This window comes from Ostrea edulis, chromosome 10 (assembly GCF_947568905.1).
Source record: "Ostrea edulis chromosome 10, xbOstEdul1.1, whole genome shotgun sequence".
NCBI classification, from domain to species: Eukaryota; Metazoa; Mollusca; class Bivalvia; order Ostreida; family Ostreidae; genus Ostrea; species Ostrea edulis.
Window position 1 is genome coordinate 12723070 of NC_079173.1, and position 16931 is coordinate 12740000.

The 16931-nt window shown below is 34.5% G+C and overlaps 1 protein-coding gene and 1 long non-coding RNA gene across 2 annotated transcripts; both read right to left on the reverse strand.

Moving 5' to 3' along the window:
- Positions 1-1623: 1623 nt before the first annotated feature.
- Positions 1624-4452, reverse strand: LOC125659464 (uncharacterized). Its single transcript, XR_008799337.1, has 2 exons — positions 4107-4452; positions 1624-2022 (listed from the first exon to the last, which is right to left on the reverse strand). It is a non-coding gene; the product is annotated as an uncharacterized LOC125659464 (long non-coding RNA).
- A 5082-nt stretch (positions 4453-9534) lies between these two features.
- Positions 9535-15104, reverse strand: LOC130050952 (toll-like receptor 8). The gene is made up of 2 exons (XM_056152006.1): positions 14815-15104; positions 9535-13792 (listed from the first exon to the last, which is right to left on the reverse strand). Exons 1-2 carry the CDS (start codon positions 14834-14836, stop codon positions 11370-11372), a joined length of 2445 nt encoding a protein of 814 aa, XP_056007981.1. The 5' UTR covers positions 14837-15104; the 3' UTR covers positions 9535-11369.
- Between the last annotated feature and the right edge of the window lie 1827 nt (positions 15105-16931).

Sequence of the window (16931 nt, forward strand, 5' to 3'; positions counted from 1 at the left end):
TACTTGTATATCTATGCCTGATGTATAGTGCTTGTGTATAATATTTGCTAATTTATGTGTTGAATACGTGTACTTATAATTCAGTGATGTGTAAAACATGTAAGTGTATCGACAATCAACATGTGCATCTACTTATTGTATATCAGTTGTTTGTGTAAAGTATTTTAATAATAATAACAATAATAATAAAAAACAAACAATTGAAACAGGGATATATATATATATATATAAAAATTAAAAGGTTTTCCGATTAAAGAAAGGAAGACACCCCAAGCCCCAACGCTAAAGTCATTTCTCTTTTCTTTTCTATAAAAGAAGCAAATATCTTGATTTGAGTGTTTATCGTAAGAAATAAAAATAAAGAATGTTACTGACCTTTTAGAAAAGGATGTAGTATTAATGCAAAAAGGGCCGTCTGCGACATCGCTCATTTGAGTGTCCTTTTAAAAAGATTTTTTTTTCATTCTTTATTCCCGTAAAGATTTTGATACCATATGGTGCCCAAATTTAGCCGGAAGGGTTACGACATAATGATACTCGTATAGTGTTAAACTAAATGACAATAGCTGTGTTTCGAGTTCCTCCGGAACACCCGGGATTTTTCGTATTTAGCCACGCCGGTCACGTGATATGAGCAAAATGTTCCACAGGGGTACTTCCGGTTAATTTTGTTTACACTGGTAACAAAATTGTTTTTGACAAAATATAGATTTTGTGGCACAAACTGTCGCAAATCAGATAAAGGATAGCAAGGGATATATATTTACTTGGGAAGATGTCAAAGTTTACCTTTTCCCAAACCCGGGAAAAGCGTTCACGCAGAGGAAACGATGGCGTCATTTGTGTAGAAAACCACGAGCAACCGAAATTGAGTGCGATTATTACATTCCGTGAAAGCTGAACCAACAAAGAAACATCATTGTTCTAGCCAGTTTCCTTATATTAACTTTTAAGAAAACCAAGAGGTTTGTACTGACTCTTAAAAATATAATATAGACTGTGCAAAATCTTGTAAATCTTAAGAATAGGTATACTTGTACCCTCATCCACATCTGAGCAGTGTATGTATTTTACAACGGTGTTCATGTGACATTAAATAGAGAATTTCAATTATGAACTGATGGTTCAGGCTCATAAAAATTACGAAGCAATTTCACAAGGGAGTGAGAGGGGGGGGGGGGGTATAAATATCTGCCAATTAAATAAAATATGAGAACACCAGATAATATATCCCTACGGATCTATACTAGAATTTGCATGATCATTTATTCAAGCTCCATACCGATGGTTCATTCACTGCAAATTTTGAATTATATCAAAGAACATTGATCTTTTCTCCAACTTTTAATACCAATCAAGCACAGGCAATATGCATCGCTTGGGGTACTCTTTAATAGTAAATTCGAACACAAGTGATGCATATTGCCTGTGCAATCAAGGTACTTTGCATGTACATCAGATATGTACATTTCCACTCAAATCACTTATATACAAGAATGGAACCAGCTGAACATGAGCCAGGTTATATATTATGTATTTGCTCTCCTACCCCTTTGATTCAGTACTGTGTAAGGAAATATACTATTGAATATATAATATATTTTAAAAAGAATAACAAAGAACAACAATTTTCATTCATATTTCATTCAACATATATATACACAGGTTGATAACAATGGCTGATCTGCATATAATGACTGCTAGTTATTGGCTGGTATGCAGTGAAAGGGAGCTAAAAAGGAGTAAAAAGTTCATATCAGCCAGGTGAGAATTAATTTCTTTTTTGTGTGTTATACATATGTAATTCTTTTCTTTTGCTGCTTCAAATCTTGTGTATTTGAAAATTTTCAGTCTAATATTTTGGCAATGTTATAGATAGTGTGGCTTAAATAAACCAGTGTTAAGGAATATCCAGTAATGGCATGACATCATGAGAGTTTGGCATACCGACATTCAGATGATTAATGATGAAACTGAAGACCTCAAGTGAAAGGCATGGAAAATGATCCTGTTCCCATATACCTGAAAAAGAGGAGGGATGCCACAATATTGATAATAGACTTTTGTCAATTTGAGAAGCAAAGATGTAAAAAATAATAATAATAATAATAATGCTGAAATTATAATTCATGTATTTGTTAAAAATACTGTTCACTGTACATACATGTATATATTTTTTAACTTATTTGGAAATACATGAAGTAATTCATATTAAAACTGTGAATGTATGAGTTTTCATGATTTTATTTATATTTGTCAATTCACCTTTTTCAAACTTTTGATGCATATGACGGATTTCCTCTGCATTGCTATATCTATCAGGCCCAGCACAATCTCTATATTTAGCTATATAGTTTTATAAAGCTATTTCAAACAGCTTCATTAAGCTAGTTTCGATTAAATTTCTCAAGTGCAATGACACATAACAATATACATGTACTTTGAACTAACCACAACACTATTCTAGATATAGATCATATGTCATTTTAAGAATTTTCATGAAAAGAGAATTTCTTTTGTATTGATAACTGTCCACTACCTTGTGTGTGTCGAAGCTTTGATAAGTATATGATGACTTTACAATGTGGAATCTGTAACAACTAAATAATCCTAAACATTTGACAATTTTGAATCAAAATTCTTCCTAAGGTACAGAGTTTAAGAAGCTTTTTTGTTTACAGTGTGTTGTTTCAAGTACAAGGATGAAATATTTTCACTTAGAAATTCAATTTTTATGCTTTAAAAATATATTTGATAGAAGATTTGAAATAGTTATATCAAGCAATTTCAATTAGCTTTAAAAAGCTATATAGCTTGATTAGCATATTTATATAGCTAAGTATACTAGATATTGTGCTGAACCAGTCTATGAACACATAATTGAAATTATGTTGCTGAAAGGAATAATATTACCTTAATCATGATCAGATATATATTTTGTTCAGTGATATAAATATGAGCAGTAATCACAAATACCTACTGGATTGTGAAAAGTCAATAAAATGACTACAACAATAACTAGTCATGCTAAAAATTCTTCCAATTACATGAGTACATCATTGGAAGTCAAACTCCAAAGACTTAATTTGTAACACAAGTATTAGTTTAAATAATTATTTTCAAATTAGACAGCATATTGACTATACCCAAGTAGATAATTTTATCCTCACCCACATATGGCTATATCATTGCACTTAGAAACCCAGTCTAATTCAATCTAAACTAGCTTTAAATAATAAAGCCATTTCAAATACCTATAATATTATAGCTAATCTATTACTTTTCACTGTGTATTGTCATTATCTAAATTTTATATCAATAATTATCAGGTCCAGTCCAAAGACTCTTTCTACCTTTGTAGCTACTTATAGCTACCTAGGTATTTAAACCTACTCCAGGTAGCTATTTTTTTACCTACGTTTTCCTTTACTTGCATTTCGTGGCCAAACGCAGGAACGGCGCAACATGGCGTGTACCAAATTTCTTGATTCACTAATACTGACAATGAATACCACAAAAATATTGGACAAAAAATGATTACTTTCAAATTTGCATCAATAACTGCACCCACTTCCATTCTCTAGGAACTTAGGATCAAAGATACATGATAAGAAGTCTAGAATGTTTTACAAATCTTTATTAATTTTAAAGTTAACATTCATGCACTCTTACATTAAAAGTTTTTGAGTTGATTTTTCATGCAATTTCCTCTACATTTTCCACCCTCGTAAAGTATTTAAATTTACACTCCGAATTTTGTCATGCACATGCACAACATGATACATAAAACGACTGACCTGTTTAAAAGATGTGCCTTAATTATTATTTATTTCTTTCTTTAAAAACATGTAAAAGTAGCTACTTTAAGTAGCTTTAAATACCTAGGTAGCTATTAATAGCTACGTAGGTAGAAATAGTCTTTGGAATGGACCTGGTTATATATGTTACATGTTTATGCCCATTTTGGCCCTGATTTGGTAACGTAAATTCTATTTCACATAGGCCCTAGACTGTACTGGACCCGAGTGGACCTAATGCCTGCTTTATGAAGCAGTGCACATTGTGTTTTGTATATATATAAAATGTCGTCATAATTTTCATTTTACCTGTTTGACAGGTTTCAGTGAGTCTAATACGTTCTTTTCCTTTACCCCTCCGGTTACTAGACAGATGGGCCTTGTGTGAGTTACACGACATGCATCGTCTTCTGTTCTTGACGAAGTCTTTCGTTGTATTTCGTAGATCAGTAGTAGCTTATCAAACGCTCATAAACAAATATGTAGCGCATACACCCCAAACTATTAAATGTGTATTTCAATTTCATGATGATCGACAAAATTAAGCCTAGGCCTAATACACGAAGTGTCGACTGTTGGTAAACAACGATAAACCGGAAGTAACCCTGTGGAACATTTTTGACGCGGCGTGACTAAACACAGAATAAACACTGTGTTCCGGAGTAAATCGAAACACGGCTATTGTTCAATAATTGGTTTGCGGTTTGGACTGGGAAATAAATTTGATCTAGAGTACCTCTGATGACTAAAATTGATGACTTTGATTCGCGGTGCTTCTAGAATAGCAAATACCAACGGGGAGTTTCTTAACGTATTATACAAAAAGTCTATTTGTTCAATACATTTCATGAATAGGGAGGATTTCATCGTACTTATGTTTACAATACGCGTGCCCTTGAAACTAACAGTTTCTACACAGACGTTTTTTTTTTCTAGATACTTTACATCATTTTCATACATCGTCATGGCTTCTCCAGAGAGCGGGAATGTGTGAGGTAAGTTTACAAACTTCAATTTCTTAAACTGCAATCTCATCAGCGATTAGAATGTGTATCGAATGCCACAAAACGTTTTAACTCGCAGGCATTTAAAGTTAAAAAACGGCCAAAACAAATCTTCGTTGAAATGTACATATTCTATATTGAGTTCAGTAAGATTTTCAAAGGATTTATTTCTTATATGGAAATCGACATGATAATCAATTTCAAGCTTTTTAAGTTGTTTTAAAGTTTGATTGATTTATTGATTGTATCTTGTTTAACGTCTCGCTCGAGAATTTTTCACTCATAAGGAGACATCACCTAGACCGGTGAAGGGCTTTAAATTTAGGGCTATGCCTGGCGCTTACGGCCATTGAGCAGTGAGTGTTCTTTAGCGTGCCACACCTACTGTGACACGGGTCATTCGTTTTTAAGGTCATCACCGAGTACCCGTGACATTCACACCTGATGCCAAACGTTTGGCGATGGAACTGTCACTACCTGTTTTGACGACTTAGGTATTACGTGGCCGGGATTCGAACCCCGGCCTTCCGCATGCGGGGCGATCGCTCTAAGTTCTCGGCCATCGCGTTTGAAATTTTGACAAAAAATGCAGAGTTGCTGTAGTAACGCTCATTGATAAGTTCCTCAGTGATGAACGACGTCCTATTTCGTCGTCAGGAAATCCTCTATCAAGAAAGGGAGTGTCATTAATTCTGAGGTCCTGAAGAGAATTCACATCGTGAAGTGATCCCTTTTCTATGGATCCTCTACGAAGTTGGTTTGAGCTTAGATCTAGCATGTATAAATTAGGCAGATGTTGAAATACGTTCTTTTTGATGTAATTTATCCTGTTCCGATTAAGATAAATGGCTTTCAGATTATGCATTCCGTTAAAGTCGCCAACCTTCAAATTCAGCATATCGTTGTGAGAAAGATCAATTGCTGTGATATTTGAAACATTGATGCCTCTTGGTACAGATTTCAATTGCTGATATTGACAATTGTTCACGTCACCAGTCGAACCGCATATGTCCGATGATCTAGTGATTATGCACTTTGCATGCCCATCATACAAAAGTAGAATTGGAATAAGACCTGTCGTCAAAGGAAATAGTCAAAACAAACAGCCATGCATATCAATTTCCTTCTGTGAAGGACAATGTAAAATTATACAACATACAGGGATAGGGAAGCATTGAAAATTTGATTGTGTAAATGGGTTATGAAAGTTCAAGATATTCAAATTTCGTTGAGATCGTAGTCCCAAGTCACGTTCGCATTTTTTCATTCCATTGGGACATTTTATGGACACAGAATAAACACATGATATATATTCTTTACCCTTCATTATCATTACAAATCTAAAGTTGATATAAATCCGATGAAATACAAAAAAGATGGTTGGGCTAACACGAAACCTTGAACACACCAGAGGTGGGATCAGGTGCCTAGTTTAAGCATCCCCTGACGACCCGTCAGAGTGCGTTATCTTCGGCTTTGATGTACACGGACATGGGAACGATGACTGTCGAACATAATTGGCATGTTCTGAGACCGAGGTCGTACAAAGTTAAATTTTAAATTATTACATCGTGTCAGGAATGAGTAAGTATTTAAGTGCAAGAAAGTAGTTGAATTAAAGAAAATGTGTCGATGAAATAAAATTCATTAATGAATTTGCTATAGATTTTGCATATTCAATTGTTTAAAAATCTGACAGGTGCGCAGTGCCTCTCTTTCGCATATTTCTGAACCGGTAACCTCTGAGGTGAATTCACATTAGACATTACGAGCAGGAATTACTTAAAGTATGACAATGATTCATGAATCGACAGTTTTTGCTGATTTCACGGGTTTATTGCTTCAGATTCACTCTGATTCTATGAAATTATACGTATTCAATTCCAATTATGTTGTCATATGTTTTATTCTATTTTTCAATTCATGTACCATCAGATACAGCTTATATTGCTCTAAAAGAATGCTAGATGAAACACTATCATTAGAAACTTACCGCATATTTTCCAGAAACCCATTCTAGACAGTCTAAAGAATGTGTCTTAATTTGTCGAAATACTTCACAAACGTAAAATGTCCAGTGCCTTGTTCTATTGCTACATTCTGTCTTTGTACAACCTGGTCAGAGCTTAAATTACTTCCTGTACCCAATGCGACAGTATAAGTTACTCATACATACGGTCTTTGTACAACCTGGTCAGAGCTTAAATTACTTCCTGTACCGAATGCGACAGTATAAGTTACTCATACAAACTCGTTGGATCTCGGTCACGTTTACCAACCTCTCTTAAAGCCGACAATGGAGAAATAGTTTACGGTAAAGATTAACTTGACCTTGATTTAAACGAAAAATCCTCCTTTATCTAAGTGCTGAAAAACCCCAATCTAAGTGATTTTAAAACTTCCGTTTACTCCAGAGATGTAATTACGGTCAGTGATCCATTGATGCATTGAATTAGATTAACCCTTGTTCTACTGCACCGGTCAAGTTGACCGGTGGCGCGTAAAAACAGGACTACGCGAAAGGAGTGCCTCTAAATCTTTGAAACTATGGCCATAAGATATATGATCTATATATAATATTTTTGAAAGTTTTCTCTATTTTTTAGCTATGTACAAATCAATAAAATGAACAAAGCCATTAACTTTAAAAAAAAAAAAGCATTTAAAGCGAAAGATGGCTTCGTCTAAATATGACACAACGCTTTGTCGCAATGCCATTTTCCCCCACGATATGATTTTTTCCCCCATCAATGCAATATTTTTTTCTTCACATTTTTGAAAAGCATGTATTCTCTACTTTCAGTACATATAAAAATGAGTTTTGATGCCTGATAAAGTTTATGTTTAAACCGATCGGTATTTTACCTATATTCATATATGAAAATAGGGAAAGGTAAATACAGCCTGTGAATGTAGAGGACATTTCCTTTTTGATGGGCCCTTATTCGTGTTATCAATCTCGGTAGTTTTTCTACTACAAAAAAATAAATAAATTTGGGACATGCCTCGCGGTTTTCTTTAAAATTAGCGCCAACATTTCTCACTAAAGAAGTAAACAATAATAATAGAAAACGGAGCAAATAGAATATGTTTCCGACACTATGTGTTCGGGAACAAAATAATCATGTTAGCTTGGAAACAACAACATGTCAATTTTTGTACGTATATACCTTTACGAAAAAGAGCATAAGCAAACATTCTTTAAAATACATACATATTTTCAGATAAAACTTTCCATTTTCATTAAATCTATGAAATGAATTAGAAAATATTCAGTTTTAGAATAGAAAAAATGAATCAAACTATGCACATGTAAAACTTATACGGTAACGATTTTGATGCACCAGATGCGCATTTCAACAAATAATGTCTCTTCAGTGATGCTCAACCGAAATGTATGAAATCCAAAATAACAATGAAGTTTTAGAGCTATTATAGGGAAAAACAGTGTGCCAAAAAAGTGGAGTCAAATTCATCTAAGGATAAGAGCTATGCGTGAGGGAGATAATCCTTAATTTTAAAATGAATTTCTAAATTTTATAACAGCAATTAAATATACATCCGTATTTTCAAGCTAGTAACGAAGTACTTAGCTAATGGGCTGTAGAGACCCTCGGGGACTAACTGTCCACCAGCATAGGCCTCGAACCAGGGGTCATAATGTAGAACTTATACGGTACTAAATTTGATGCACCAGATGCACATTTCAACAAATAATGTCTCTTCAGTGATGCTCAACCGAATGTATGAATATAAGACGTTGAAAAGTTGGTTTAAATCTTCCAACAAACGCTTAAAACACTGCCACACTTAAAGGTCAAGTGCGGTGGAGATATATTTGAAAATAAAGCTGACAGTTCATTAAAAATCATATTGAAAATTTCACAGCTGAAATTCAATTTCGTCAAAAACTGCAAGTATTCATTCGAAATAGCTATTCAAATATTGTTATTTATAGAAAGAATGGCGAAATCATCGCTCTTCCCTATTACGTCATTGGAAAACAGTGTATGTTTTTACCCATACTACGTCACTATATCACCGTTTTGATTTCTGTGACAAATGGCCAGTTTTAGAGAAATCGTGGATTTAGAAGGTTATAATTCCAGACATAGACTTGGGTTTAAACCTTGTTTTAGGATCTTTTATATATGTTCGAGGCTTGACCTGTATCTATGCCACCAGATAGTGATAAGATTAACGTTTTGTCATCGAAGTCAGAAGGAAATTAAAATGTCTCAACTAGAAGTTATTCTTTGGGCCAATCCATAGAGAAATGATTATGTTCTATCAAAAGATAACCTATATATTAAAGAAAATATAAACAGATATTGAAATTAAAGACCCAACTTTAAGTTAACGCCCCCAAATTTTACCTGTGTCGCGATCAATGATAAGCCGCTGGTCAATCAAACTTTTAACAATAGAGCTGAGGTTGATTGACGTTTGCAGATACCGTGGTCTACAGCTACCCGAGAAAGATGTTTTGATAACAATCATGGCTAATGATTACCGGCAGTCTTCAGATCTCGAGGAAAGCCCCAGTATACCTGAATTTTGATAGCATTGACTCGCACCTAGAATATTTTAATTTCTAACGTCCCCTATACAATGCAATTTATCATCGTATTTTCTCTCTCCATCTTTATACATGTATTATAGATTAAACAATCAGAAATCAAACAATAATAATAAAAAAAAAACCAAACCAAACAAACATAAGTTATTGGAATATTTTCTATTAATGATTTATTGTGGCTTTATATTTATAAAAACATGAACAATTCTTTATTGGCGCAGCACATCAACATGTATAATGGTTATATTGCCCATGAGTAAAACTGTTACAGTAGTTTTAAAAATGCTTCTGTTTGAGATACCACATGGATTATAAATTACACAATCAGAAATCAAACAACAGTAAAAAAAGCATAAATAAGTTATTGAGATATTTCTATTTATAATTTATCACGGCTTTATAGAGAGAGAGAGAGAGAGAGAGAGAGAGAGAGAGAGAGAGAGAGAGTTATTGAGCTATTTATAATTTATCACGGTTTTATGTTTATAAAGAGGGAGAGAGAGATGTAGCAATAATATAGATGAAATAATATGGCATGGCAATAGTGTTGCATACATAGGACAATAATTACTCATTCAGTCAATGATTGAGAGTAAGGGAGAGAGAGAGAAAGGGGGGTAGACTAGCTATGTGTCAGCTTCTGTTTGGGATACCATCGTTACACAAACACTACGTCCACAGAAACCCTAAAGAGAGAGAGAGAGGAGGGGGTGTAGACTTCGTGTCATCTTCTGTTTGGGATGCCATCGTTACACAAACACTACGTCCACAGAAACCCTAGAGAGAGAGAGAGAGAGAGAGAGAGAGAGAGAGAGAGAGAGAGAGAGAGACAGAGAGAGAGAGAGAGAGACGAAGGGGGATACTTCGTGTCAGCTTCTGCTTGGGATACCACCATTACGCAAACACTACAGCTACAGAAACCCTACAGACGGCCCATATGGAGGGGTATCTTGACCATTCTTCATTTGGTTGTACATGTACACAGATCTACTTGGATTTATTCATTCTCTCGAAACATGGATATTTTACCTACTACACCCACGACACCGCGAACTCCCGGGACACCAGGAAGTGCCTGGAAACGCCGGGTAATATTATATTTCGGAAATTATCTATATACGATATATAACAATTTAATTCGAAGTTTTAAAAAGCAAATGTTTAGAAATGGGCTAAACCTGTCATTTGCAATACATAAATATGACCAAGTTTGAAGGTTTACGGGAAATAGAAATGTGGTATGCATGTAGGTAGAAATTTTAATTATTTTTTTTGTTGCACAAATCAAGACACTAAGCATAATTTGTAATAACCTGAGAAATTTCCTGTGTATATCATAAAAATATACACAACAACCGATCTCTTAGCCAGAAAAATTCCAGGTAAATAACATTGACCATGGATAAGCTCCGCCCACATTCAGTCATCCGTGAAGCAACCGTACGGTGGTTTTTTTGGTCTTTAAGTAGAAATAAAAATGTACAACAGGCGCGAAAACCGACACCTAATATACAATACTTGGCCATGAATGAGTTACCATTTCATTTTGGCACTATCTATTGAATTCCTAAATGCGTTTTTTTTTTGTAAAAACAAAGCAATTTGTAAGTCATTATTTATGCATATTAGTATCACAAAATACAGAATTGTCATTTTTGTTGGAATCACAAGACGTTACAATAGACATACTCTATTTGTCAAGATTCTTTCATGCAATGTCAATAACTGCATCGCTGGGAATATGACTATACACACAATTTGTAAAGATATAAAACGCAAAAACATTGAATAATACAAACTAAAAATAAAAATTGTCGTGCAGCTTTCATACATGTATTTTTTAATGCAATCAATATTTTGTTTCTCGTATTTGTCCTGAAACGTATTGCGTTAAAATGAGTGTATTCTATATCCACAAATAAAACGGGTTCTTGTATGATAAGTACAGTACACCACAAAGAACACGGAAGTATGTGTTATTCCATTTGATTAATTCTTAATAATAGTGAATAACCGTTTGAAAATTTTTGCTTGTTTCTCTTCGGTTCCATTTTCATTAAACACCAATGGTGTGATTTTCCACCAAATAAACAAGATGTCTTTTGGAAGGTCTTCAATTTGGATTCCATCCTTAATGATCAGAACAAGTTTCGCCTTAGTGTGAATTGCATGTATTTTTGCGATCTGAATTTCATAGGATCCCCATTCAGATTTGATAAAACCCCGTGTTATTACGAATATCACATATTTGCTCATGCTAACAAATTTAACTACTTCTTCTGCATAGGGACTACCTGGGTTAAAATCTTTATCTTGCAGTGTGATTCGAAGATTTTGTCCAGTTAATGCTGGGTAAAGTTTTGAGCACACCCAAAGAAAATCACTGGATGAATACGAAATATATGCGTCATACACAGGTATGTCGGATGTAGTGATTATCGAAAAGCTTTTCCTCCAAAATAATCGGATTCTCAACATTCCATAACGCAGGAAGATTCTGTAGCGGTATAAAATTGTAAATGTTACAAGAAACAGAAATGTGAACGACAGAGCAGAAATCGATATTTGCATCCACTGCCTTGAAATGCATCGTAGTTCTAGGGAACGCATATCATTAATGACAGAAAACAACGATTTGGTTGGTTCCTCAATACAGTAGGTCTCGTTCAAATGGAGAAATAGTTCTCGATGATCAGACATCCAGCGCAACGAATCAATAGCATTACAGAAACAATCAAAGGGGTTACCTCTAACATCTATCTGAACGCTTTTTAAATGATTTAAGGTAATGATAGAATCGGTCGAAAAGGATGATATTTTATTGAATTTCAGTAGAAGAATTCGTAATGATGTAACAACACGAAGAGCATTTGGAACTGTAGTGAATAGATTGCCATTTAGTAATAACGTTTCCAAAGAGAATGACTGACTTTGAAAAAGGTTCGGATGTAAATCTTTTAAGGCGTTCTTTGAGAAATCGATCACTTTCAGTCTGGTAAGGCCATTAAGAAACTCAGCCTTCACATCTCGTGTTAGACCGGAATCAAGATTTACATCACTCAGGTAGAGTTCCGACAAAGAACGCAAATCTTTCAGAAATGCTACATTTAAATCTTTACATTGTACACCAGAGAGATCAAAAAACCACAGTCGAGGTAATACAAGTTTCAAGTTGTCCATCCTACAAAGGGGAAAACTTGTATGTCCTAAATTGAGGCATTTCAGGTTAATTCCGTACACTTGAATTTTTAACTTCCTTGTGCCGGGATCAATGTGCGTATTGGAGAAGTCTAAATCTTCCAATGAAGTAGATAGTGTGAGATTGAATGGAATTTGCTGTATCGTTAGTTTGCTGTTTTCACTGGGAGATGAATATGAACCACAGTAACTCTGGTGACTGAAATTTATAACTTTGACTCTCACTGCTTCTAAAATTGCACCTACAAAATTGGAATTTTTAAGCGTATTGAATGACAAGTCTATATGTTCAATGCATTTCATAAATATGGAGGATTTCATTGTAGGTATGTTAATACTATTTGTGTTCTTCAAACTAACAGTTTTAACACAGACGTTTCTCAGGTACTTCACATCATTTTCATTCATACCAATCATGTCTCCATAGTATGGGAATGAACGAGAAAAGTTTACATAGTTCAATTTCTTAAACTGGAATCGCATCAGGGACTTCAGTGCGTATCGCATGCCACACAACGTTTGAAGGCGCAGGCCTTTTAAGTTAGGAAATGCCCAAAACAAATCTTCGTCGATATTTTTGCATGAACAAGAGTAACTAAAGATGAAATGTACATATTCTATATTGATTTCAACGAGATTTTCGAAGGATTTATTATTTAACTGAAAATCGACATAAGAATCAATTTCCAACTTTTTAAGATTTTTTAATGTTCGAAATTTTGAAGAAAAATACAAGGTATCTGTAGTAACGCTCATTGATAAGTTCCTCAGTGATGGAAGCTGTTCTATTTCTTCGTCAAGAAATCCTCCACTTTGAAATGGGTTACGATTAATTCTGAGTTCCTGAAGAGAATTCAAATCTTGAAACGTTCCCTTTTCTATGGATCCTTTGCGAAGTTGGTTTGAGCTTAGATCTAGGATGCACAAATTAGGCAGATGTTGAAATACGTTCTTTTTGATGTGATTTATCCTGTTCCGATTAAGATATATGGCTTTCAGATTATGCATTCCGTTGAAGTCGCCATCCTTCAGATTCAGTATATCGTTGTGAGAAAGATCAATGGCTGTGATATTTGAAACAATGTCTCTTGGTACAGATTTCAATTGCTGATATTGACAATTGTACACGTCACCAGTCAAACCGCATATGTCCGATGATCTAGTGATGATGCACTTTGCATGCCCATCATACAAAAGCAGAATTGGAATAAGACCTGTCGTCAAAGGAAACAGTCAAAACAAATAGCCATGCATATCAATTTCCTTCTGTGAAGGACAATGTAAAATTATACAACATACAGGGATAAGGAAGCATTGAAAATTTGAAGATATTTAAATTTCGTTGAGATCGTAGTCCCAAGTCACGTTCGCATTTTTTCATCCCACTGGCACATTTTATGGACACAGAATAAACACATGATATATTTTGTTTATCCGTCATTATCATTACAAATCTAAAGTTGATATAAATCCGATGTAATCTTGATCTTCAAAGTAATACAATGTGTAACTGACGGTATTTTTCAACGATACAATTATGAAGCAATGGACACCTATCGGTATAATTTATGAAAGGTGAAGCTAACAGTTATCAATTTCATTACTCCTATAAGTAATACAAAAAAGATGGTTGGGCTAACACGAAACTCTGGACACACCAGAGGTGGGATCAGGTGCCTAGTTTAAGCATCCCCTGTCGACCGGTCACAGTGCGTTATCTTCGGCTTTGATGTACACGGACATGGGAACGATGACTGTTGAACATAATTGGCATGTTCTGAGACCGAGGTCGTACGAAGTTAACATTTGAATTATTACATCGTGTCATGAATGACTAAGTATTTAAGTGGAAGAAAGTAATTGAATTTAGTAAAATGTGTCAATCAAATAAAATTCATAACTGAATTTGCTTTAGATTTTGCGTATTAAATTCTTTACAAATCTGACACGTCTGCAGCGCCTCTCTTTCGCATTTTTCTGAACCAGTAACCTCCGAGGTGAATTTACATTGGACATTACGAGCAGGAATTACTTAAAATATGACAATGATTCATGAATCGACAGTTTTTGCTGATTTCACGGGTTTATTGCTCCAGATTCACTCTGATTCTATGAAATTATACGTATTCAATTCCAATTATTTTATCATATTTTTATTCTATTTTTCAATTCATGTACCATCAGCTTATATTGCTCTAAAAGAATGTTAGATGAAACGCTATCATTAGAAACTTACCGCATATTTTCCAGAAACCCATTCTAGACAGTCTAAAGAATGTGTCTTAATTTGTCGAAATACTTCACAAACGTAAAATGTCCAGCGCCTTGTTCTATTGCTACATGCCGTCTTTGGACAACCTGGTCAGAGGTTAAATTACCTCCTGTACCGAATGCGACAGTATAAGTTACTCATACAAACTCGTTGGATCTCGGTCACGTTTTCCAACCTCTCTTAAAGCCGACAATGGAGAAATAGTTTACAGTAAAGGTTAACTTGACCTTGATTTAAACGAAAAATCCCCCTTTAAAAACCCCCAAATCTAAGTGATTTTAAAACTTCCCTTCACTCCAGAGATTTAATTACTGTCAATGAGCCAGTGATGCATTGAATTAGATTAACACCTTCTCTACTCCGGTGGTGCGTAAAAACAGGACTACGCGAAAAGAGTGCCTCTAAATCTTTGAAAATATGGCCATAAGATATTCGATCTATATATCATATTTTTGAAACTTTTCTCCATTTTTAAACTATGTAAAAATCAATAAAGTGAAGAAAGCCATTAACTTTAAAAAAGCACCTAAAGTGAAAGATGGTTTCGTCTAAATATGACGCAACGCTTTGTCGCAAGGCCATCCCCCCGTTGATATGATTTTTTTTATTTTCCCTATCAATGCAACATTTTTTTCAATTTTTTTTTTTTACATTTTTGAAAAGCATATATTCTCTGCTTTCAGTATATATAAAAATCATTTTTAATGCCTGGTGAAGTTCGAAGAAAATAGGATTTGTTTTGGACATGTATGCTTTCTTACGATTTTATTTCTCCATGTTTAAACAGATCGGCGTTTAACCTATATTCATATATGGAAATAGGGAAAAGTAAATAGAGCCTGTAAAAGTATAGGACATTTCTTTTTTGATGGACCGTTGTTCGTGTAACAATTCTCGGTAGTTTTTCTAAAATAAATTTGGGACATGCCTCGCGGTTTTCTTTAAAATTAGCGACAAAAGTCGTAGCTGAAAACGAACCACGGTACAACATTTACACCACCTACTTGTAACTTCATAAAACTCCTAATGAGAATGTGACATCGGTAGAGTAAATTGAAAAATAAATAAATAACATACTTCAAATTCAGACGTAAACGTTATGTAATATTTGTTCGGAATAGTAAGTAATAATTTTTTTCTGCCAAACGAAGAAAACAAAATAGATAAGTCCGCATTATGTACTTTTTTCTGTGATCCGCATCGCGGCCTCGGGGATTTCTGAATTGTGCACGGGTAACACAAATAAAAGAAATAAATATTTATTCGGTATACACATACATACATAAATACCAAGGATAACCCATGAAAGCTCGAAGGCTTATTTCCAATGTCAAATGAAGGAGATGCACGGATGTTTGCGCTAGGGGGTGATACACGTGTTTCCGTTTCAGCGAAAACAACACGGCGCGGCGAAGGCTTGTGTGTTACATCTTCAAAAATACCTGATGTCAAATGAAGGAGATGCCCTGGATATCATGTTGCAGGATGACCCAAACGATCATGCATTCAGTATAAACATGTAAGTTGACGTAGCCACATAGGCGGATTAGAAAAAAGAGTTTGCTGTTTTGTTATGTTATGAACAATCCACGATTAATTAACCGCGATTTGATGCCATGATTTGTCGTTTCATGAAAGAAAACATTTACATTTTATGATATCTAAACCAAGTGTATAACACCCAATTGTTTATCAAGAGCTGAATATATCTGACATAAATTAATCTGTCCTGGCTCGACATCAATCAGTCTGATTTCCCTACTTTTTCTTCTCTCTCCTTACCTGACGCGCGAGTGTAAGAAGGGTTGGATTTAGTGCACAATGAGAAGGGGGTGGGTGGTTTTAATCTGAATGGGCATTCATGGCCGCTGGTGTAGAGGTTATTTTCCAAGAATTTTCTATGTTTATAAAAAAGCCTTTATGCCTTCTATATGGTAAATCTAGAAGTTAAAACATGTTTATCGCAGCTAGTTATTTTTCATCTTAACAAACAAGTAATTATTGTAGTTGTAAAATTGTCATTTATTAATGACAAGAAAATATCAAGATAAACAATTAGGGAGATCCTACTTTCTTATCAA